Source organism: Panthera leo, chromosome B1, assembly GCF_018350215.1.
Source record: "Panthera leo isolate Ple1 chromosome B1, P.leo_Ple1_pat1.1, whole genome shotgun sequence".
Classification (NCBI taxonomy): Eukaryota; Metazoa; Chordata; class Mammalia; order Carnivora; family Felidae; genus Panthera; species Panthera leo.
The window spans coordinates 32,091,530-32,115,874 of NC_056682.1; the positions used below are offsets into that span (position 1 = coordinate 32,091,530).

At 42.3% G+C, this 24,345-nt stretch overlaps 1 protein-coding gene across 8 annotated transcripts in view; it reads left to right on the forward strand.

The window, feature by feature from the left end:
- Positions 1 to 24,141, forward strand: part of EBF2 (EBF transcription factor 2) — a 192,002-nt gene extending 167,861 nt beyond the window's left edge. For 4 of the 8 annotated variants that reach the window (XM_042934522.1, XM_042934521.1, XM_042934520.1 and 1 more), the window contains 6 exons: positions 7,041 to 7,129; positions 8,390 to 8,455; positions 8,539 to 8,716; positions 10,370 to 10,555; positions 19,052 to 19,219; positions 23,791 to 24,141. In XM_042934522.1, the coding sequence (XP_042790456.1) occupies positions 7,041 to 7,129; positions 8,390 to 8,455; positions 8,539 to 8,716; positions 10,370 to 10,555; positions 19,052 to 19,219; positions 23,791 to 23,822 (719 nt within the window). In that variant the 3' untranslated portion in view covers positions 23,823 to 24,141. The remainder of the gene's footprint in view (positions 1 to 7,040; positions 7,130 to 8,389; positions 8,456 to 8,538; positions 8,717 to 10,369; positions 10,556 to 19,051; positions 19,220 to 23,790) is intronic. The other 4 variants (XM_042934525.1, XM_042934523.1, XM_042934527.1 and 1 more) reach the window with 2 other exon arrangements.
- The last annotated feature ends 204 nt before the right edge of the window (positions 24,142 to 24,345 follow it).

Below are 24,345 nucleotides of genomic sequence, written 5' to 3' on the forward strand. Positions count from 1 at the left end.
TTGGGCACCTCATTAGCTAATTGAGGTTTGCTTGGCTCGCGCCGAGGCCTGAAATGTCAGAGAACACCCAGGGAGATGGGGAGGAGGGAAGCCGGGATTCGATGTGAGGCTGAACCGACAGGATGCAAAACCAGGTGGTCAGTTGGGAAGTCAGTTTGGAACCAAAGTAAAGGTTGTCCAGTTCAACCTGGATGTTCTGACGGCCGAAAACTGGAGGCATTGACCGACTTTTCTTCTTTTGGCTTGGTGTTGACTAAGCACCGCTCATGATTTGTGCTTCAGACGTGCCTTGATTAAACGAAGTCGTGTGTGTGCATGCGCGCGTGTGTACATGCGTGTGATTTTTTTTTTCCCTGTCCGTATAGGCGACAGTGTATTTTACCATTGTCTTCTCATCTGGGATACACACAGAACCCCTCCCACAGTTTGCTGTGAAGTCTGGCAGGGGCCTGCCAAAAAACACTCAACATCAGAAATAGATGAGGATGCCTGATCAACTTCTCAGTTTAAAACCTGCATCGCTAACCCGGTGTGGTCAAGATAGTCTGCTATTTCTGATTTGGGTGGGGAGTGAGGAGAGGAGGGCAGGCAAGATAAAGCAGACATTACCCTTGGGACCTGGTGGTTTCCCATCCAACGGGAAGAACAGTGGGTACAAATGTGCGATCAATTCTGTGCAAGAGAAACTTCCATCTACATCCCACTTCTGTGTACTGATTAAAGCCCAGCCGTAGAGAATTCCTCTGCAAGTGGCAGGAAGCACAAGGGATATGGGGATTAGTGGTGGTCATGGGGGGACCCCTGGAGCTGTAGTGAGGGGGAGTGAGAACCTGCGGGGGGGGGGGGGAGTAGCCATGCAAATGGCTAGAAAGGACAAGGACAGTAGTGGAGACAGGAGGGGGAGGGCCCTCGGAGGGGCTAGATTTTCTACCTTAGGGGATCTTCCCTTACTTTCTAGTAAACACATTGTGAGCATACTAATTTCTATAACTTCCATTTTCTCCACATAAGAAAATCAGTACCTCAGGTAACGAAATGGTGCCGGTTTGAAAACAGACAGGGCAATGATTGATTTAGAGCATTTTGTCACTAGGTCTGTTCTCCCTGCAGCCCTGGGCAGCTGTTTGTGTTTGCTGATTGATACCAAATGGGGCCTTCTCCCACACTCAGGGACTGCGAAGTCAGGCAACCTGGCGAGGCTTCGCTTTGGAGATCTGCAGCCCTTTGCCAGAAGCTAGAGAGGAAGCACGGGAAGGCAGAAGGGCGGGTGCAAAGAGTGGGTGGAAACAGAAGGTGGCATGGCCACTTGCCAACACTCTCTGCTCTTTACCAGCTCAGCCCAGTAGCTCAGTGCAGAGGGGTAGCCTTTGACCCAGGCGGCCGTTGGCGAATCTGGATAAGGCTTGAGACAACATCTCTAAGGTTCAGAGCACAGGCCTAGGAGTTAGAGAAGACAGGACACAAATTCCACCTTTACTGCCTGGAACCACATTCGAAATGGGGATAAAACCCATATCGTGGGGTTGTAATGGGGATTAAACGAGCTAACGTATGTAAAAGGCCGGTAATACAGCAAGCCTTTGGTTAATTCTAACAGCAGCAATAACGATTTTCATTATTGAATATTATAGCCACTAAAAATACTGTTATTAAAGAAAAAGGATTCAGAAACTGCTGACGTTTTAATGCTAAGTGGGAAAAAAAAAAGGTTTATGGAAGGATTCTAATTATACACACAGGTTTTCTCACATGTGGTTCTGGATAAAATGGTAATTTGAGTCCAAGTGTTTAATCTGCCCTCAGCCCCAGAAAATATCAGAGGATATTTTCAAGAAAACAACAACAACAACAAAAATAGGGGAAATCTAGTCTTCATGTTTGAAGCCAGTTTGGTGTCATCAGTATGCCAGAAATTGTGTGCTGGTGTGTGCAAACAGGGTTGTGTTGAAGGATGTGTAGAAGGCTGCACCCTCCAGGCCTCCTCTGACCCCCTACCCAAAGGGTAAGAACAAGCAACACAAGCAGAAACTTGATCTTGAATGGAGACCAGGGTACCTAGCAGTGCTATATCCAGAGAAGTTGTCATTTACATATGAGGGAGACAAAAAGATATTGTCTCATTGCAGGGGCTTGGATAGAATTCAGCTCTTCTTACTGATGTAACCTGACTGCTGGGGAATTGAACCAGTGAAAAACGTAAGAATGGAAGAGTTATGGTATCACAAGAGAGAAAGCAGTTCGAGTATTTCAATTATTGTCAATGTAATGACAAAGCCTAATGTCAATGTGAAAATTAGTCTAAAAGAGACGGATCATAGAAAGTCTAATGATAGTAATATTAGCTGAAGATGAGAACCGAACAATCAAAATGTAAAAGTAGAAAGTATGAGGTACAGAAATTAAGGGTGGACCAAATTCCTTACGTGTGGAGGGGCTTACCGGCTCAAATAATTAGAAAAAAAGATTTTCAGAGAAACCTAAAAGCACTGTTTTTAAAAATTTTTTTAAAATATTTATTTATTTTTGAGAGAGAGAGAGGGAGACACAGAACCCAAAACAGGCTCCAGGCTCTGAGCTGTCAGCACAGAGCCCGACGCGGGGCTTGAACTCACGAACCGCGAGATCGTGACCTGAGCTGAAGTTGGACGCTTAACCGACTGAGCCACCCAGGTGCCCCTAAAAACACTGTTTTAAGTTAAAATAGGATGTGTATCTTTCTCATTACTAGAGAGAAATATAGCCATTAAAAAACTATCAGAAATACATGGAGAATGTGGAAGGACAAATTTATAGTAGCAATTATATATAAAATATGTTAGATAATATGATCAAAAAGATATATTAAATAATATACTTGAAGCATTACCCATGGAACACAGACAAAACTAATATGTATTAATTCAGAAAAAAACTTAAATTCCAAAAGACAGATATTCTGCAGGCCACCTTTTAGAATCCAATGCAATTAGCTGGAATAAATAATTAACTAACAGCCAAGCATCTCAGATATTTTCTTTGGAACAAAAGTAAGACAAAATTAGAAATATGACTATTCATGGGGCACCTGGGTGGATCAAGTTGGTTAAACGCTGAGTCTTAATTTTGGCTCAGGTCATGATCTCATGGTCATGATCTCACGGTTGTGGGACTAAGCCCCATGTTTAGAAATTCTAAATGTACTGTGTAGAATCTGTGCTAAAACATTTAAAATCGTGATGAAATGCATGAATTGTCTAGAAGAATACAAATGATATTGAGAAATAAAGAACAAATCTAAGGTTTCTGATTGGCAACCTAATGGATATGACAATTCACAGAAAGCCACATCGGCTTGGGGTATCTTAAGTGGGAGGAGTCTATGCGCTATCCCGTGGAAATTTCCAGCCAATACTTGGAGTGATAAGGCAGAATCTTAGGCAAGCTCTCTTGACTAGAGACAAAGGTTTGTGATAGTCGGCATGTAGCTTGACATGGAAATCATGGGGGCACTGATGAGGTGGTTGAGGGAGAATGTATAGCCAAACAGAAGACTGGCTTGGCAACAGTCATGGGGAGCAATAGCATTTACAAGATGGAGGGAGAGTAGTCCTCAAAGTGGCCTGAGATGGCGTGACTAAGGAGGTAGAGTGAAACAGGCAGTGCACTTTCAGGAAAGGCGATGGGTGGAAGAATTTCCAAGGGGAGAGTATTTCCAGTGTCAAATGCTAACTCGTCTTTATCATATGAGTGGAAAAGTTCCGGGGTGCCTGGGTGGCTCAGTCAGTTGAGTGCCCAACTCTTGATTTTGGCTCAGGTCATGATCCCAGGATCGTGGGATAGAATCCCATGTGGAGAACTCACCCAGTCAGCGCTGGGTGTGGAAACAGCTTGGGATTCTCTCTCTCTCCCTTTCCCTTTGCCTCTCTCCCTATGTGCTCTCTCTGTCTCTCTCTCTCAAAGAATATATATTAAAAAAAAGAAGAATGGCAAAGTTCCTCTTGGTTTGGTTAAAATGTTATTGGTGACTTTAATGAGAGAAATCTCACAGGGTTCTTCCAGACTTTTAGTCAAGAGAGAATATCCATGCCGTATAAATTTTACAAAGCATAGGATGAAATACAGAGAGCTTCTCAATTTATTTTTCAAAGCTCGTATAAAACACAAATCAACCAGAAGCTGGACAATACCAAGCACACAATCCCAATTATTAATATGGACACATAAACCCCCAGCAACAGTAATAGTAACTAATACTTGTTGAATGATTAGTATGTGCTAGGCACTATTCTCAATAGTTAAATGATTTAATCCTCACAGCAGGATTCTTAGGAAAATGTTAACAAACTGTATTCAGAAATACACCATATCCGTGACTAAACACTTAATTGTGACATATTGGGAAATCTCTTATCAAATATAATATTTACTTGTCAAATGAGAAAATTCATGATTATAATTTCCTCAGATTCTAAAAAGTCCTGATAGAAAACCCTTATTGAAGCATAATAAATAATTTGATGGTGAAATGTCAATGTCATTTCTATTCGGAGAAAAACAAGCAAGAATTTCCACTATCATCCTCATTTTTAGACCTTTTGGGACATTTTAGCTAACATGAGAATGAGATTAAGAGAACAAGTTGGAATTAATATACAGACAAAATGATCCTCATATGTTGATGCCATGAATGGATGACCCTAAGAATGAACAGAAAACATTAATGACATCTGTCAGGGGTTTGGTTACAAAATAACAGATAGCCGCCCTTGGTTAAGAACTTTTCTGGGCCAAGAACTGAGCTGGGGACATTATATAAATGGTTTTCTTTAATTTTGACAGCAAACCCATGAGATGCATTTTAAACAGAGGCTTAGAGAAATTAATGGTGGAGCTGAAATTCAAACCCAAGATCCATTTGACTCTAAAGCGGAATCTCTTAATGACTAGGCCATATACGACCACCCACTCCCTGCATGCTGCCTGCACAGACACATAAAAACCAAAAGTGTTTCTAGGCACTAGTAAAACTCCTAGAAAATGTGATGAGGGAGTAATCGTATTGACAAGAAAAATGATAAAAAGTGAAATACAGACCAAAAAATAAAAAATGTATTAACTAGATGATGAGCAGTACACATTTTATTGGTGGACCTGGGAAAAAAGAAGAAGAAAGAGAATTCATATATGTTTGTATATGTATATGCAAATACCACACGCATTATATATGTGTGTGTGTGTGTGTGCGCGCGCGCGTGCTTATCATGGAATTGGGATGATCTTTTTACATATAATACCTGAGGACAAACTGGGATATGATATTATAGCATGGGGACATTCAGAGTGTTAAAAATATTTATACATAAAGTGTTTTTACAAGTAAAAAAAAAAGAAAAAGACTAATCCCCAATTGAAAGGACTATGGAAAGAATCAATAAGCAGTTCATAAAAGAAAAAAATTAAAATGATCAGCAAGTATAAGAAAAAGCTCTTCAATTTCACTGATGAATAACGAAATAGACGTTAAAGTGACCACATGCACCGCTGGAGGGAATACAAATTTGTACAGTCTTCTGAGAAGAGTTCGGCAGGATGTGTGGAAGGCCTTAAATATAAATCATAGTTTTGGTCCAGTAATTCTAATTCTTGGAATTATCCAACTGAAATCATTAAAACTATACACAGCCGATAATTATGGCTCTGATTTTTATAATAGTGAGAAATTAAGGATCACGTTAAATGGCAAACGTTAGGAAGCCATTTAAATAAATTATAGGCCATGACATGGAAAAATATGCAGGAATTTTAAATAATGTTATAAAAGAATATTGAATAAGCTGGGGAAAAGTTTGATATGTTGCTAAATTGATAAAAAGTAGGTTATGTAACAGTGTGAATAATTTTAAGTATGCGTGCGTGTTTAGATCTGTAGGGATATGAGCAAAAATGCTAACCCAGCTCATCTCTAAAATGGTGAGATTATGGATGATTGTATTTTTATTTCCGCATTTAAATTTTTTGAATAATTCTTTTGAACCAGAGGTGTTGCTTTGATATTTAGAATAATAGCAACAAATATTCATAAAACATATGTGCAAAAAGGAAGATTAAAAAAGGAAGTACACCCTCCTGTGTTTACTGCTGCCTAATGGGAGTGCAGGTGATTATTTTTTTATTCTTTGCATCTTTTTTCTTTACTTTGATCATGCGTTAATTTTGAAACTACAAAATTTAAACAACAGACTTATAAAAACTCAAAGAAGACAGGAAGAAGGAGAAAGGATAAGGGAATCCACTCCAAAAATTCTTTAGCATGGTAGAAATGGGGAGATGTGTCATTCATTCACTCTGTCCCTCACTCATTTTACAAATTGCTGATGCCAAATGCCTACTATGTGCCGGGCACTGTCTTCAACAATGAGAACACAGTGGCAAAGCAAAGCATGTGTCCTGATTCTATGGAACTTTCAGCATATGGTGGAGCCTGACAGTATATGAATGTACGTGTAGCAAAATGTAATGGGAAATTCTGAAAGTGTATTGCATAAGAACAGGGCTTTGGGAGAATAAATTCACAGAAGGTTTGTATATGTATGAATGGAAATATTTAGGAGAATAAGATAAACTGATAATTAGGAGAATTAATAGATGATAAAGGTATACTTGGGAAACGGAAGAGGGGGGAAGAGAAAAAGCATGTAAGGGTAGCTTATTGTCTTTGTAGAAAACTGGGAGATGGTCGATTGTGTAATATTTCTGGTTATTTGAGAGTGAGCAGAGAATGAGAAGTTGTATGCACTTAAGGCAGAATGGTAAGTAAATGTAATAATCCCGAAATTCTGAAATATCGTTCAAATGTGAAGACACTAAACTACTGTGAATTCCAAACTTACAAATGTGAATTAACCAATGTCGACAGCAAAAAATTCCTTAAGGAATTGTATCCATTATGTATCGATTCTCAGATAATACCAGAACCTTTCTCTTTGCGGGTGGAAGACTTACTGAGAAGCTCTGCTTTATGACCATGAAACATACTCAAAAAGAGGACTTTTATTTTTCAGCATTAAATGAACCCACCATAGACTACGGTTTCCAAAGACTGCAGAAAGTCATTCCAAGGCATCCTGGGGACCCAGAGAGATTAGCTAAGGTAAAAAGAAAAATGCTTTGGAAGTTGACAGGTGAAAACCTTATTATAGGATTTCAGCAAACTTAGATGAATCCAGAAAATTAATACCTGAGGGAATGTGAAATCTGAAAATTTTGTCCTCAAAAACAGATACACTACAAGTATCCAGCTTATAAAACATTGCCAACTTTATGAAAATAAATAATTGTATAATTGCTTAAAAATGTAAGTCCTCCCTCTTTTGTGTTTCAGTCTAATTTTATGTGCCTGTAGTTGCAAGGGCACATTAAGCCACAATCAGGTATTCATAGAGGCACTACCCCGTATGCGGGTATTTTGTGAAGTGAAAAATGCCTCCATGTAAAATTTCTGTGAAATGAATCACTTTTAAGTGAACTTGCTTATGGACAATTATGTCATGAACTTGGCCCATTATTTTAGCTTTCCGTATTGAAAAGCACATTAATTTATTAGACATTCAATTAAGGAGACATTATTAAACTTTAACGTCTCTACTCGCATTTTGAGTACACACATTATAATATGCCGTGTTCTCTTCTCTGTACTGTGAGTAAAATTCAAGTACCACATTCGCTTCTCCATCACACCTTTATTTCTCCTCTTGGAAAAATCCCCAGCCCCACCATTAAATTAGATGATATCTGGAAAGTAGGTTAATAGCAATTTAAGAGGCTGTTCAAAGCAGGAGGTGGAAAAGACAAAATGAGACGAAAGGGATTACTGATTACTAATTCTCTCTGGTTAAAGTGAACAGGGGGAAATATTATTGAAAGAATTCATCTTTATTAGAATAAAATTTTGCAGAAGGCCCTGCCAAGATCATTTCAGTATTACGAACAACTCCTTGGCAAGCAGCTAAACTCAGGCCAGTCAATCATTTGAAGAATTTCTGGTTAATTAGAGTACCAGATCTTATAAATGGAATGGTCTGAAAGTTTTTAATGGCACTTCCCAGACCTTATTAATTTTAACCAGCTCCACCTTGAATCTGGTCGCGTTTTGGTTTTGGTAGTGCAATCATGTATGGAACCGTTTTATCTAGATGGATTCCGTGTAGATACATATTTATAGAGGGATTTATACGTACAGGTATAATTCTGCCTGTCACACCAATTATACAGGACCTCTTAGCCAGTTATTTATATTTCCGGGAGGATGTCTGGACTTTTGATTTTTATGCATAATTTTCCTTTGTGTTTGCCACTGCGGGGGGGGGGGTTTACCTTTGCTCATCCCTTACCCTTTCTTCCCTTTTCTTAGGAAATGCTGTTGAAAAGAGCTGCGGATCTGGTGGAGGCCCTCTATGGCACACCACACAATAACCAGGTTAGACGTTGACCTCTTACACTCGGTTGAGCTTGAGTCTTTGCGCTGAATAAAAACGCTCACCTCAACCTGCCATTCTGTAGGACATCATTTTGAAGCGGGCCGCAGACATCGCGGAAGCCCTGTACAGCGTCCCCAGGAATCCCAGCCAGATCCCAGCTCTCTCCAGCTCCCCGGCTCACGGTGGCATGATGGGCATCAATTCGTACGGCAGCCAGCTTGGCGTCAGCATCTCAGAGTCAACACAGGGAAATAATCAAGGTACAGCCTTTCCCGGAGGCAGGCTTCAAGCACCTTCTCCATTTAAAACGTTGGTTCTGCATGAGTGGAGGGAGGTGAAGCTTGATTCATGTACCATCAGAAAAGCGTGTCCCCCCCCCCTCCCGATCACATATTGGATTATCTCAACATGATAGGTGATGTTTTGTTAGATTTGGGGGCTTTTTAGGTCCCGGGTCGAATCCCCTTATGTTACTTATTTAGAATGGTTTTGGCTTCCTGGAACTAGACTTACAGGTACTCTTTGACTCAAATGTGCACTTCTGCTCTTGGGATCATCAGCTTGAATAGTGAAAGGAGGCTGAGTCATTGCCATTATCGTTTATTTATTATGCACAACCCTCTCTTCCTAGGAGCCAAGGGTGAGTGGCTTGGCTTTATTTGGTGACTTCTATGTGTGTATTATCTCATATACAAATACATAGCAGCACACTTTCTAGTTAACAGTGCTTTTTACACCTGAAGTATATCGTGTAAAGATTTTTGTCACCGAGGTCGATTTTATTAAGGTGTTAAGTTTATCACAAATCATGTTTTAAAAGGAATAAATTTCCTGATCATGTCCCTAACTGTGGGATAGCTTTGTTTCCAATTTCATTCATCCATCAGAAGGCAATGCCTCATTTTCATGCCCAGGCTGCATTTTTCTTATAGAAGGGTGGGTGTGGACATATTATAGCCTTCTTCTTCTTCCTCTCCTCCTCCTTCTTCTTCTTCTTCTTCTTCTTCTTCTTCTTCTTCTTCTTCTCTCCTCCTCCTCCTCCTCCTCCTCCTCCTCCTCCTCCTCCTCCTCCTTCTCTGACTTGGGTCATTTTTTACATAGCTTTAGAGACTGTTATCCAAAATGGATTATTTCAGGATAGGTTAGGTGATGTCTCCATGCTGGGGTTTCAGAAGTATGAGAACCCTGCCATCCCTTCCCATCCCTCCCACAGACCTGATCTCCCTGCACTCGATGGCAGATGCTTCCAAGTCTTTGGCCAAAGAATGGCACATTTAGATGAATTTAACAGCAATTTTTAAATGAAGATGTTCCCCACGCCCACCCAGGGCATGGTAACAACCTTGAACTCACGTTCCCAAAGCTATGATCTGCAGAGTCCTGGTGGCCCTTGGGAGGTTATCAGGATCCCTTTTGCCCACCACTCCCGGGAAAGATACTGTGGTGTGTTAAATTTGGGAAACACTAGGTTAGCAGATGTAAACTGGTTTGCTTATTCTCTAGGCCCCACATATGCGAAAAGACAAGGGATAGCTACGGTACACAACTTGACCCCAGAATGCCTTCCTCAGTGACACCCTGGAGATCTCACAGGACTTGACGTGAAGGATGATTTGGGAGCTGTCACTGCACCCAACCGCTAGTCACTACTCCTCGGTCTGAGCTGGAGATGTGGACTGCAGATGGGGACCAAGAGGAGGGAGGGGCTGTCAGGGACATGGCCTGGTTGTAGGATGGGGAAGGGAGAGGAGGATAGAAGGCTGAAGACAAAGTGCAGACATTCCACCCTGCCCCAGGGTGGCTCCGGGGGGGTTTCTGCCATCTGGGGGCCACGCAGGCCTGTGCCGCCATGTTTGGCCTGTGCTGGCTGCGTGTGCCGGTTCGTTTACCTGGATTTTCTCCTTGTTGCCCAGGGTACATCCGCAACACAAGCAGCATCTCTCCGCGGGGCTACTCTTCCAGCTCCACCCCCCAGCAGTCTAACTACAGCACCTCCAGTAACAGCATGAACGGCTACAGCAACGTCCCCATGGCCAACCTGGGCGTCCCTGGGTCACCGGGATTTCTAAACGGCTCCCCCACAGGCTCCCCGTATGGAAGTAAGTGCCCCTTCCCTCTGTCCGGCTCTCCCTGTCTCTCTGTCCCTGGGCTTTACTGTTCACCCTTTTGAGGGAGAGTTGCATCCCTACATCTGACTGACTCGTGGAGGAGGAACCCAGTTTCCTGAGGAAATGTCCTTCCTGCCCTCTGCTCTTCGCCGTCGGTTGGACTTTGGTGCACTTGGTTGCTCAAAGCCTTCTGAAGGAAAGACAAAGAGGGAAGATACTTGCTTTTTGCAAAGAAAGGGCAATGCGGCTCATATGGACAGGAGAGGGGAACTGAGATTCCATTTCAGCTACCATTATGCACACTCTCAATTAGGCACTTTGGGATGTAATGTTTTATTTAATCCTGATAAGAACTTCCTCCTTGTTGTGGGTGAGGAGGTTCAGGCGCACAGCAGTTGACTTATCCGAGATCACACAGCGAGGATAGAGCCGGGCCATCATTTGAACACAGAATTTGTGATTTGGTTGATTTGTGTATCACACCATGCTCCCATGTTGCTTTGTTACATGGCCCTCTCCTCCTTACGTACCTTCCGAGAGATGGAATTTAGCTACTCATGAGAGAGTGTTGTGAGACGGACCTCTTAATCCTATTATGGGCTAGCTAGATGTCCTAGGGGGTCGTGAAAACTCTTTTGGGTTGCTTCGTGGGCTAAGAAACCTGAGAGAATATGTGTTCTTCAGACCTACCTGGGGGATACTTCGGGCCAGGGGAGAAGCCGCCATGGAGAGTCTGTGTGAGCGAGTGGAATGTTCTTGAAATTCTGGCTCCAATTGCAAGGCTCTTCAGCAGGCCCTCTGTTCACCAGAATGGTTCTCCCAGGCCAGGGACAAGGGCAAGTCAAGGGCAGCACACAGCTCAGGCTGTGACATGCCAAGGATCTGGAGGCTGCCTTTCACAGCCTTGTGGTTCTCTGTGGACACACACCCATGAGTTATTTCTGTGTTACCTGTTCAAATCATTACCTTCAACAGTCTACTCAGTGTGATAAAGACGTAGTAACCAAGTAGCAGAGACCAGAGGTTGGTTCTTCTACTACAACTAAAATCGTACTGCTGTAAAGACATGAGTTCTGTGTCTGTCATGTCCAATGGCCTGGATCAATTAGATCATGGCGGTCTAGATAAACAAACTATCGCTTTCTTGATTTGTTTAGTTCTTTACTTGTTTTTACCTTATCTTCTTCCAAAAATATTTGGGGGGATATTAATAGTGAGATGAATGCTTTGAAAGTATAAAATAATGACCTCCAGAAACTGAGATAAAATTTAAAAATATGGATAGATCATGGCGGTCTAGATAAACAAACTATTGCTTTCTTGATTTGTTTAGTTCTTTACTTGTTTTTACCTTATCATCTTCCAAAAATATTTCGGGGGGATATTAATAGTGAGATGAGTGCTTTGAAAGTATAAAACAATAACTATAAGAAACTGAGATAAAATTAAAAAATATGGATAGGAAAATTAGACGAATCCAAGGACTAACCTGGATGCTATTCAGTCTATTCAAGAGAGCCATCAACTTGGTTCGGAGGCTTACAAGATGGGAAAGCAAAGAGAGAAACATTACTTGTCATAAGATTTTGTGTCCACACGTTTCTTGGTGTGGGGCGGGGGGGAGCTCTGAAGAAACCTGATTTTTCTGTTGCTGAGATCTTGGAGAGATATCTCCCATGCATCACTGTGTAGAAGGGACCACATCTCCAATAGCCCCTACAAGCGATACAAAGGCAAGAGAGTCATTGTGTAAAGAATGTCACATAATAATGGTGACAACAAGAGTAATTCACAACTGCATTCTACTTTACAGTCTAAAAAGCATGTTCACATATAGACCCCAGTGGGATCCCCACAACAATTTATGCCATGGCTATGATTGTAATTATTATTATCATTTTCCCTTTAAGTTATCAAGGGATATTAAATGACTTACTCAAGGATTTGTAGCCAATAAATCATAAAAATAGGACTAGAAACATGTCACCAGGTTCAGAATACCATGTTCTAAAATTATTCAATAATGTAAGAAATACTTTTTGTATTTATAATACATTATTAGACCAAACAGCATGAAATTACTTTTTTCCCCCAAATAGTTTCATATGTTCAACATACATTTATCAATAAAAATCCATGTATAAAGCTGAACCATATTAATTGTCATTTTTGTAGCTCAAATATGGTCAATATAATAATATAGTATGTAGTGTGGTGATGAGGGAGAGAGACCAAAAGAAAGACAGGTGTGGATGAATAGGGATGAGAGAGAGAGATAGAGGCAGGGAGACATATATATATATATATATATATATAGAGAGAGAGAGAGAGAGAGACAGAAAGAGACAGAGACACAGAGAGGGACAGAGAAAGATAGAAAGGGATAGAGATAGAGAGTGACAGAGAGAGAAAAGAGGAACAGCTAAATGCATATGCCCACTGGGTAATTGCTTGTTTCTTATTAGCTAATTCATTTGGTCGGGAGCTTCCTTTCCCACTGCAGCAGTGACAACTTCCTTCCACTATCCTTTCTTGATCATTCGATCCCACTGCCACAAGAAAAATGATAACACCCAATTCTTCAAATCACCCATTAAAACAAGATGGCTTATACAGACCAGAAAGAGGCACCCTGCCCAACGGGAGTAGGGAAACACAACAGAGAACCTTCTCCTTGCTCCTCCTGGGTCTGTGTGATCTCTCGCACCGTTATTTTCTGAAGGAGGGTCCGAAGCAGTTGCAAACCGAGAATGGATTCCAAGCAGTGCATTCATTACAATAAAATCCCCTACTGCAAAAATACTGAATACCCCATGGAGTTCATTACAATAGCATCTGACCTGTATTTCTAGCCAGCTAAGTCTTAACTTCTCTGGGAAATATAAAAAACAGCCCAGGGGAAACCATTTTGTCAATTCAGTTGCTTGTGTCTGAAAACACCAGTCTATGATTTTTCGTTTTCTTTTTTAAGCGATGCTGATGCAGCCGGGCCCTGCCCCGGAGCAATCACTTGCCAGAGACGTTAAGAAAATAAATAAATAAAAAGCCAAGCCTCTCGGTCAAGTTGATTTGCACGATGTCCATCGCAGAGTATCAAAAACCTGCGTCTTGACTGCTTTCGCTCTCACACTGCTTCAAAAATGGCCGGACAGATGTTTTTTCAATTTCACATACAAACTTCACTTCCTGGCGGTAGCAGTGTGTGCCAAGTTCCAGCTCAGTGCAGGTTTTTATGGCTGAATTCTAAACCCCTGACAATAGGGGGTTATAATGAAATGCCGACAGACCCCTTAGCGCCAACAAATGCAATGGCTCGATGCAAAGGAGGATATGTGCCCGGTGAGTTCCAGCTGGGCCTATGCAGGCCAATCAATCCTTGTAAGAAGAAAAGTGGTTTTTCCTTAACTCCCCATGTTCACAGAGATTTGGGGGCCAGACGGACTTGCCTTTACTTTGGCCTCTATCCATAGAGAGAGAGTTGTCCAGAGAAATTCTCAGTTGCAAGTAGATGTGATCAGCTTTCCTAAAATGGCGCCCGCTGGTGTCCCCAAAGATGGTCTACTCAACAGGCTTGTGACACTTGTGGGACCACTTCTTCCAAAGCAGGATAGCCGTCGAGCAATTCCAAAGATTGGGGCAGAATCTATACGGGCAGAAATCCAACCCGTGCTCAGGGACTCCTACTTCATTTACATAGTTTTAGCCTATGCCCTGGGGCTCAATATTTTTATGTTTTCAACAACAGATATCAAGACATTTTCTATTGTAGAGTATTAAATGATTATTATAGGAAATTTAGAACATATGGAAGTAGTTTCAAAAAGAAAGCGTACTCCCACCATAAAAAACAACCTTGTTAACATTTTGACATATTTCTATTGTCTTTTACTCCGGGAAGGAAAAAGAAACCCTGTTACAATAGTAACATTCTCATTATACACAATTTGAAAAGCAAGTATATGTAAAAAAGAAAAGAGAAATGACACGCTTTATTTCCGTGCAGGGACAACCGCTGTTAACTTTTAAAGGATAACCTTCTAGTCGTGGATAGATACATTTTGAAAATTGCAGTGTCTTCTCTGATGCACAACAAATGGAATTCTGCCATGGGATCAATGAAAGAGGGAGTAAAAGAAAAGCGGCAAAATTATCAAAGTCACAGATTGGAAGCTAGGCTCCATAAAATCTGTCAATGATGCAGACCTGGGTCCTGAGAATGGAGAACAGATATAAGGAGTGATGTTTGCCTTGCGAAGTTCACTATAATCAATAAGCTTTTCCCAGGATTTTGAAAATTTATCAGTGTCTGCTTTTTTGTAGCAGAAAAGTTAACAGGCAACCTTGTTTACAGGTAGTAAAGCCTTAGATCAAAGAGGAGCATTATTAACAGCCAGGAAAGCTATTAGGCCTAGTGCTAAGGATTATATAATTTTTAACCAAAAAAAAAAAAAAAAAAAAAAAAGGAGATTTTCCATTTGTTTCTTTTAACAGCTTTTACTGGTTTCTGCTACATCAAACTTAATGCATGTTCATCATAGAAGATTTTGAAAATATGGAGAAGTTAAAGGAATAAATTTAAGAACATTCATAATCCATCGGCCAGAGATAACATTGTTAAAAGTTTTGATGTATATCGCATCCTTCTAAATTTTTGCTTTGTACGTGTTCTTAGAAAATAAAATTGAGTTGGGGCCCCCGGGTTGCTCAGATGGTTGAAGGCCTGACTCTTGATTTGTTAGGGTCTTGATTTGTCAGGTCATGAACCCAGGGTCATGGGATTGAGCTCCGTGCTAAGCATGGAGCCTGCTTAAGATTCTCTCTCTCTCTCTCTCTCTCTCTCTCTGTCTCTCTCGGGGCTCCTGGGTGGTTCAGTTGGTTAAGCGTCCAACTTCTGCTCAGGTCATGATCTCACGGTTCATCAATTCGAGCCCGGTGTTGGGCTCTGTGCTGACAGCTCAGAGCTTGGAACCTGGAACCTGCTTCAGATTCTGTCTCCCTCTCTCTCTGCCCTTCCCCGGCTCACACTCTGTCTCCGTATCAAAAATAAACAAACGTTAAAAAAAAAAATTAAAAGATTCTCTCTCTCTCTCTCCCTCTCTCCCTCTGCTCCTCTCCCCTGCTCACGTGCTCCCTCTCTCTAAAATTAAAAAAAAGTTAATAATTAAAAAAATGAAATTGGGTTTGACATATATGTTATGATGTAATTTGTCCTATTCATCTGAGGAGGCATATCTTTCCATGTCGGCAAATATTCTTCTCCAACATTAGCTTTAATATTTGCATAGCATTCTATTTTATAGACTTAATATAGTTTACCCCATTGTTTGGTCATTTCCATTATTTCCCAATTTTTCACAATTATAAAAATGCCCTTGGATCGATTTTTTTTTTTTTTTTTTTTTTTTTTTGCAAATTTATGATTATCTCCTTGGGATTAACTTCTCAAAATTAAATTGCTGGGTTAAAAAATAGGCACATTTTAAAATACTTTGATTTTAAATACACATTGCCAAAGTCCCCCCAGAGAGATGAAACCTCCCCTTAGTAAAGGAAGAGTATCTGTTTCCCTGCCCTGTTCCTTTCTCCTTAATCTTTGGCAGTTTGGTAAAGTGGAAAGTAACCTCTCATGACTGTTCTAATTTGCATTCGATTTCTAATCAGTTTGAAAATGTTTTAGGCCTATGAAAGTCTTTTGGTCATTTTCACTCATGTCTCACTCATGTTTGTGACTTTGCTTTTCCGATCCTTTGCCCATTTTCCTCATTGGGATGTTTTTCTGTTTTCTAATTGATTTATAAAAGCCTATTAGCTATTGAGGATAAGAACATATCTAAATAATTATGATAAAGATTTTTCCTAATTTGTCATTTGCCTTTTCTCTGCGTGTTAAGGAAGTTTTGCGTCATGGGGCAAATCTGTTCCGTGATGTTCTGTTTAGGCTTTGAGGTTGAAAGGATTATGTAGATTATATAACCTTCCTAATTTTTCTACTAGCGCCTTTATAATTTTGTTTTAGCAAATAACTCATTAATCCACTTACATTACTTTAGTGTTTAACACGAGGAAGCACTTTAAATTTTGTCTCTGGGGGGCTTGTGTATTGTTCCCATGCATTTATGTCCCCATTAATTTGAAATGTCGCCTTTATTAAGTTTCAGTTCTCATATATATCCAGGTCTGTTTCTGGCCTCTATTTTCTCCAAGGATTTGTCTGCCTGTTTCTACACTCATATAACACTGACTTCATTGATGTAGATTTTTCGTAAGATTTAATATCTGTTAAGATAAATGCTTTCTTAGTACTTTTGAAGTATTAACAGAACTTTCTGGCTCTTATAGCGTTGTTGTTTTTTAAATAGATAAACATAACAATTGGGTTTGTGGACATAAACAAATTAAAATTCCTCTTGGGATTTTTGTTATAGTTGCATTAAATTTTAAATTAAGTTGGGTATTTAGCATTTCACAAAAGTTTCCTAAAAGGTATTTTAATTGGGCATATTATAACTCTGTGCTTATTCAACTCTGCAACAATTGTTCCATGTCACTTAGCGAAGTTTGAGGCGACTCTTTCATGGAGAGGCGGCCACATTTGACCTAATGAATCTACTTTAGTTTGAGATCTGTTGTTTAGAAAAGAGGTATTTGTAAAAGTGAATCAGGTGCTGACTATAAATGGAATCAAGGGTGTATATGTGTGCCTAATGTTATAAAAACCCTCCTTTATCATGGTGTAGGAGGAGAGGTGGTGCTTTTGCAGACTCAGAAGTCAAGGCGCCATCTTGGTGCCTGCATGGTTCACATGGAGTGGTGGAGATTGGACTGTGATCGGAATCAGGGCCTCCAGAGTCTCAGCTTTTCTTTGGCCTCGAGTTGTGTGCCTTCCAGAAAGGGGAAAGGTCCCCGACTTCATTTTATTGATGTGAAAGCCAATGCTAGAAGAGGAGATTTTGCTTGAGAGTATGAATACAATCCACTCCCAATGGTTAGCCCTGTGTCCTATTCTGTAATAATAGTGAATTAGCCCAATTTTTTCTTCAGTTTAATCTTCAAGTATTATGTGAGATTCTTCCAAGACTTCATCCTCCTTTCCAATTTTTTCTCTTGATTCCTATTACTTGCAGAAAGACAGACATGTACTCAGATGTGTCTTTCTGCGCTTAAATCAGGACTACATAAGGATGAGCAGTTTTTAGATAAAGCTCTTTTTTTGAGGTCTTTGGTTTGTAGCTTGGCTATAAAAGACATCATATTGCAGGGATGCTATATGGTGATTTTATATATGTAATTGTGTGACCATAGCCCAAAGTGTATCTTCATATGGAGGTAGAAAATATGGAGAGACAAGAAACGGGAATGGAGTCTTACAGAGGACATCAGAACAGTTGACCTTCAATTCACCCTGTACTTGGTCTTTGAACCATAAGTCACGTACATGTCCTCACTTTCAAAATTTACTTTGTTGGGTAGCTGGGTCACTGAAGATACGAAGCAGAAGTTAGCACTCCTGGCCTTGACCATTAGGTTTCAGTAATTCCTTCACCACGTCATAGGACAATTCAGAATTCTGGAGACGGTGCTAAAATGAATCCCTGGAACTTGACCTTATTCTCCAAGATGCTGTATCTGCCAATTTTACCCTTGTGAACTGTAGATTACCCCTTACTTGAGCTAGTTGAACATAAAAGATAAAATTATCTTCTTGTATGATGTAACTTGGTGGAGTATCTGACATTAAGAGGTAGGGCATTTCATTGTGGAAATTGCCTTTATTTTTCTTGGAAATTACAACGCTTAGCTTTTGGCTTCCTTTAAGTAATTTTAGTGTTAATATTGGTGTTTTTTTCTACACATTACATCAGAGGGGCCTAACTTGCAACTTCATTTCCCAGGGGCTTTGAAAGTAGAGAGAGAGAGAGAGAGGGAGGGAGGTAATCTCCTAGATGTTAATAAACGTTTACATTTAATGAGGCAGTGGCCCACAGAGATGGTACTCTCAGAGATGTTAACCCTGTAGATGAAACCTCTGGAGCGCTGAGAATTACCAGGGAAGCGCAGAGCTCCCAGCCAGGACTTCTTTTTAGGGTGAAAAAGAGGTTTCCATTCTTGAGTAGATTTGATGATTTTGCCGATGTTGGTCTTAGTGTTCTCTTGTCAAGCTTCTAGTCGTGAGCAAAGACCTATCATCGTATTACCTCCTGCTGCTGTCTTCCTGACTCCCTGGCAGAAGAGGACTGTGTCTGCTGAGTCTCCTTAGCATCGTGTATGTTCCTCCAGTAGGACTGTGAACCTGTCCATTGTTTTGTCTGTGTGTTCCCTCCACTGGGCAAGGCGGGGACGTTGTTGCATTCTACTTTGTTTTGAATCCCCAGAATCTGGGACAATGCCTGGAACCAATGAGTAATGTGTGTTGGTTGTATGTCCTGAAGAGAGGACTTCGTTCCTAGGTTTGTCCCTTCCTAAGAGGATTGTGCCTTTGCTTTCCAGTCATGTCATCAAGTCCTACTGTTGGATCTTCTAGCACGTCCTCCATCCTTCCATTTTCCTCTTCAGTTTTTCCTGCTGTCAAACAGAAGAGTGCCTTTGCCCCTGTCATCAGGCCACAAGGCTCCCCTTCACCTGCCTGCTCCAGTGGCAATGGAAATGGATTCAGAGGTAAGCAAAGGTACCACTTTGGTACCGCCATGAGAGATGGGCCACAGGGCCAGCAGAGTAAGAGCAAACAGCACAGCATCATTCCCCATCTTTAACCATGTACCTACCAAGAGGTGCTTTGGTGTTTTCACCATGGGTCACAGATGGCTTGTACAACTGAGCTTGTACTCCATCCAAGAGCAAGATGGAGGAACACAGAGAAGTCGGACAGCTCTTTGAGGTCACAGAATTAACTATGATAGAGCCATATACACCCTCCGGGAGTGTCTGGACTCCCCAGACCTTTGGTTTCCACAGGGCCGTGTCACCGTTTCCCAGAAGGTGCCTCGTTGCCACATCAGATACCGTATGGTGATAGCTGCTTACCTACCTGTCTTGCCGTCTACACTGCATACATATTCCCATGGCACAAATGGACAGGATCCATTGGGAGCAACCAGCCCATTGTGAGAGTTCTGGTTACATGCCAGCCAGATTGATAGCAGGTGCCTGATCTGGGGTGGGGCAGGAAAGAAAGAAAGAAAAAAGACATACACCGTCTAAGAACAAAAATGAATATCACCCATCCAACCCGTTTTTGAGCAATGTCTGAAAATAGAGTATGACATAACATTACACAAATGTGATGAGTGCACGAGAATCTAATCATCTCGCTGTGAATGGGAGCCAGCTGATGGCAAAAGAGCAAATTGGAACCTGCTGAACACCATGGATCCTGACGACCCACATTATTTTTAGGCTCTTTTTCATGTCTTGACATGAAAACATTCACGACTAGCGGCATTGGCTAAAACCGAGCAGGGCAGAGGTTTGGGTAACCCCTTATGGATCAGAGCCTCTGAGCTCAGCAGAACCTCAGATGACCTGTGCCGTCCCCAGGACGGCATCTGCCTAGTAGCTTTATGATTATGCATAGATTCCTGACCCTCTGGGTCACCTGTGAGGGTTCATCTGCGAGTTGTGGCCGAGCAGAGCTCTGGGAGGCACGGTAGGTTCCTGTCCCATTCTACCATAAGAGACAGTGGTGTCGCCTCAAAGTCAAGTGACTGGACAGACAAACTGTGAAACGGGAACTGGAAGCTCAGCCCTAAGAAGAGGTCCCTGAAAATTCTTTCACTTTCAATGAGAAAAAGCAGCTGGGAAACATGCCATCCAACGTGTGAGTAGTTGGAAACATCTGTATATTTGAGGGGGACAATATAGATCTGTTTGGTTCTAATCTAGGTGCCTGATCCATAGAGAAAGAGGCTCAGCCTGCGCCTCAGTGTCACTACCTGCCTGGTCTCTCCTCAACAACCAGTGGTTTCCATCTCGTCCTTGGGGGATATGCTCAGAACGTTTTCTATGAATGGCTTCATCTCGAGACCGGGAAGTGGATACAGTTGTTGAATATTTGGTGTATCTTTCCCTTCTGCCTGCCGGCGTCGGTGATGATGTCTCCCCTAAGTTCTGTAATTTTAGTCACGTCCCTTAACCAAGTGGGGGCCACACAGTTCTCGCTGGGGAAATGTAGAGCGAGGGCCCCCCGAAAGGCCAAGAAGGAGTGCAGGTGTAGGAGGAAGTCGGGAGGGATGCAGCCCTTTCCTCCTTGCAGGCAACCCTTGCCAACATTTCCAGCTTCACTTCGAGGAGGAAAAGTACGACTTCACTTCCACTTGCCACCCCTCCTTTATCTCTCTTGCGCGTGCACTCAGTTGGGCGAGTTGAGCTGGTTGCCTCAGATCTTCTGGGCAGAAGATACTCAACGATGGGCCCTGCCTGGCTTTTGGCCTTCAGGAATGCCGGGACAGGTCTTTCACCTGCTCCCATGACCCGGAATCTACCCCCTGCCTGTGGCTGCTTGCCTAAGGCTAGCTGTGGTGTGACCCGTTCAGAGTTGAGTTGGTCCCAAATGCTGGAAGGGTCTGTGCGGTCATAGTGAGGTTTCTCTGCAGGGACAGCAGTCGCCAGAAGACCCTCCCTAGGGTCCTCAGCCATGTGAGCTTCTGGTCCCCCACAGGTCAGAATAACTAGACTGAGGAGGTGGCTGAGCCACACGTTCTGTGTCGGCAGGAGTGACGATTTTATCAGTTGCGCGTAGGCACAGGCTCTGGGATCTAGTCTCCTTTCTATAGAATCGCTGAAATGTCCCGAGCCTCTTTGGGAACCCTACAATTCCCTCTAAATTCCTCTGCCAATTTGAGCCTTAAGAAGAAGGAAGACAGTAAGGAGGAGGTGGAGGGGGAGAGCCGTGCCTAAATTAGGAGTGCAGACTCCCACTTCTCCTCATTTGGCATCAGGTGACTAGAACTTCAAGGTCCAATGCTACCAGGTGTCCCGCTGATGCCTAGAAGGAGAAAACAAGCTGGCTTCAAACGAGCTAGCCACAGTCCCCGAGCGAAGGAGTCTTGGGATTGCCGGGGCGATCAGCACGAAGCCGCGTCTCTCTAGAGACAGACGGCGGGAGAGTAAGAGTGTGGTCGGAGGTGCCTGGGTGGTCACAGCCGCACATGTGACCAAAAAGGGAAGGTCGTACCATTATCACCGTTCTCAGTCAAGTCGTTTTTCCCAAGGCCACACAAGCAAGGTGACCTCAGACGTTTGGATTCCAGAGCCTGTGCTGCGACAGCCCACTGTCTCCCTGGGGACAAGCATAGTGCAGTTCCTCTCTTCACCCTTCGCCCATACCTGCTTTCCACCTGGACCAAAGGGGGATTATTGTTTTCCTGGAAAACGCCAAAGGCAGAAAGAAATTGAACAAAGTGCGGTTAAGCACGCTCCCCTCGCGACAGTGAGCATGCTTACTTTTTCTCCACTTAACGTCTGCTTTCTGTCTGTTGGCGATGGTTTCTATAAGCAAAAAGTCAGGGTCACCATGTAGCAGAGATCCAGCCCACCCGGTGCCCGAGGTGAGAGTAGGAAGAAGGAAAATATGTGAGATCTGTTGTTATTCCTGCAGGCAGTGGATCTTCTTTGAGCGGCTCTGCCCTTTTAGTAAGCAGCTTGGGTAACTCCCCGACGACCCAGAAAAAGGAAGGGGCTGATGAGTTTTAAGTGTAATGGACAAGTTAAAGTTGAAAACGTGAGCCAGAATCCCACTGCCAGAGAGTTATACGTGTAGTGTTCACTCTCCCAGCTTCTACCTCATTTATCAGGCATTTGCAGTGATGAGTATAGATTGTCAAGATAATATTATGCACTATGTGCCTGATTCATTTTCCAGCTCCCTCCAGGAAAAGAAATAAAATAAAATAAAAAACCTCCTACACTCTGGGATAATTACCAGGGTTGCTATGTCTCCAAATCATCAGGGAGTGTCCAGAATTGAACTGCCTTTATTGAAAAGTTACATCGATTCAATATATAGTAATACAGGCAAAAATAATTAAGGCTTTGCTAGCTGTGTAAGACCTTAATCCAGATCTCACAAACATTCAATAAAGGCTGTATGGGCAGGGAAATAGGCGGCTGACAATTTTGCCCGAGCAGACTAGCTGGCACGGAGAGAAGGGGCAGAGGGAGGGGCGGGGGAGGAAGAGGAGGGGAGGAGGGAAGAGGGGTGGTGTTGGGGGAAGCAGGAAGAATCTTGGCCATTTGCTTAGAAGCTTGGTCAGCACCACTCAGCAAAATGCTTCTGTGTATCCGGTGAGCTCTAGATGAGACAGAGACAATAAAACTCAAAGGATCAAGTTCTAGATAGGGTTTTCAGGTTTGATGCAAGGAAGCTCCTCTGCTGATTCCCAAGAATGGGTTCATCACCCGAAAGCCAAGGTCAGAGGGTGCATTTTGCCGTGTGACTTTTCCACATTGTGCCGAGGCTACATTGTTTCCCATATCAAGGGGAAGCCTTGAACCCGCTGCCCCCAACGGGTATCGTGTGTGTCCTCCTCACTAGATGGAGGAGACCTTGAGCACCACACTTGGCTAGGGGCTGAAGAGTGGAGATCGGGTGACTCCCAGATTAGGAACACAATTAAGTCTTCTATTCCAGGGGATCGGCATTCGTTAGTGAACGAGCATCGCGTATCAGCAGTTAGCACCAAAGGAAGATGAGCTAGTTAGAAAAAAAAACAAGAAAAAAACTCATCACATTTCAGCTAGAATGGATAGAAACCTAGGATGGATAGAAAGCCCTACTGGTCATAAACGACACCCGGTGAGTGACGCTATGGGCTCAGCACCTGGAGCTTTCTTTCCTGTTCCAACTGATTTGAGACCATACAATCTTCTTTGTAGTGTGATGCTACAAAATGAATATAACGCAAGGATGTGAGTATTTAGTTTACATGTTTACCTCTGTTCTGTCAAGAATACAACCCGTTGATACACAACAAGACAAAACATAGCTCCTGGCCTCCCAACAAAACTTCAACAAGCCTTGTGTATATGTCAGTGATTCCGTAAGGCTTCGGTGCCTCTGACCGGGCTGTCTGCTAGACCAGACCTGGAGAAAATGGTTTCCCGTATCGGTGCACCGTCTCCCCGGATTGTACCAGACTCTGTCAGTCCCAACCCCCCGCCCCTCACTCCGGGTTATAGACACGAGTGTCAACATCTCTGAGTCTCATTTCTGTGCCACTCTTTCCTTGCAGCCATGACTGGACTTGTCGTGCCCCCGATGTAAAGAAGAGGAACTGCTTTCTTATAGCACAAAACTACTTACTCTGATGGACCAATACTGAAGAAAGCACTACGAGCTCTTTGGGGAGAGTTGTGCCCCAGAACGAACATGACGGGCAGATTTGGGTGTGCAAGGAGCCGCATCTCACCTGGCCTCCCGCTTCCTGGATAGCTCTCATGGTGGCTACACAAACTGACCCTCTTGGGGACAAGGACAAAAGATGTCATTGACGTAGTCAGTGCTAAGAGCAGAAATGCAATTCTTTGTTATGAACACTATGAGAACCACCTTCCTATGTTTGTAAAATATTTAAGAAAAAAAAATTGGCAAACGATTCATGCTTAATATTTTGGATACTATTTGTTTTTCTTTGTAGGAAAAAAAAAGTTGAAAGTTTCTATTTTCTATGAAGCCTTTCAGATACCAATTTAGTTTATGCAGAAAAAAAAAAAAATTGAACACAACAGGGTACCAGCATGGAAGACATTCTTAAACGAAACCTGAACTGAATGATGAAATGTTGTAT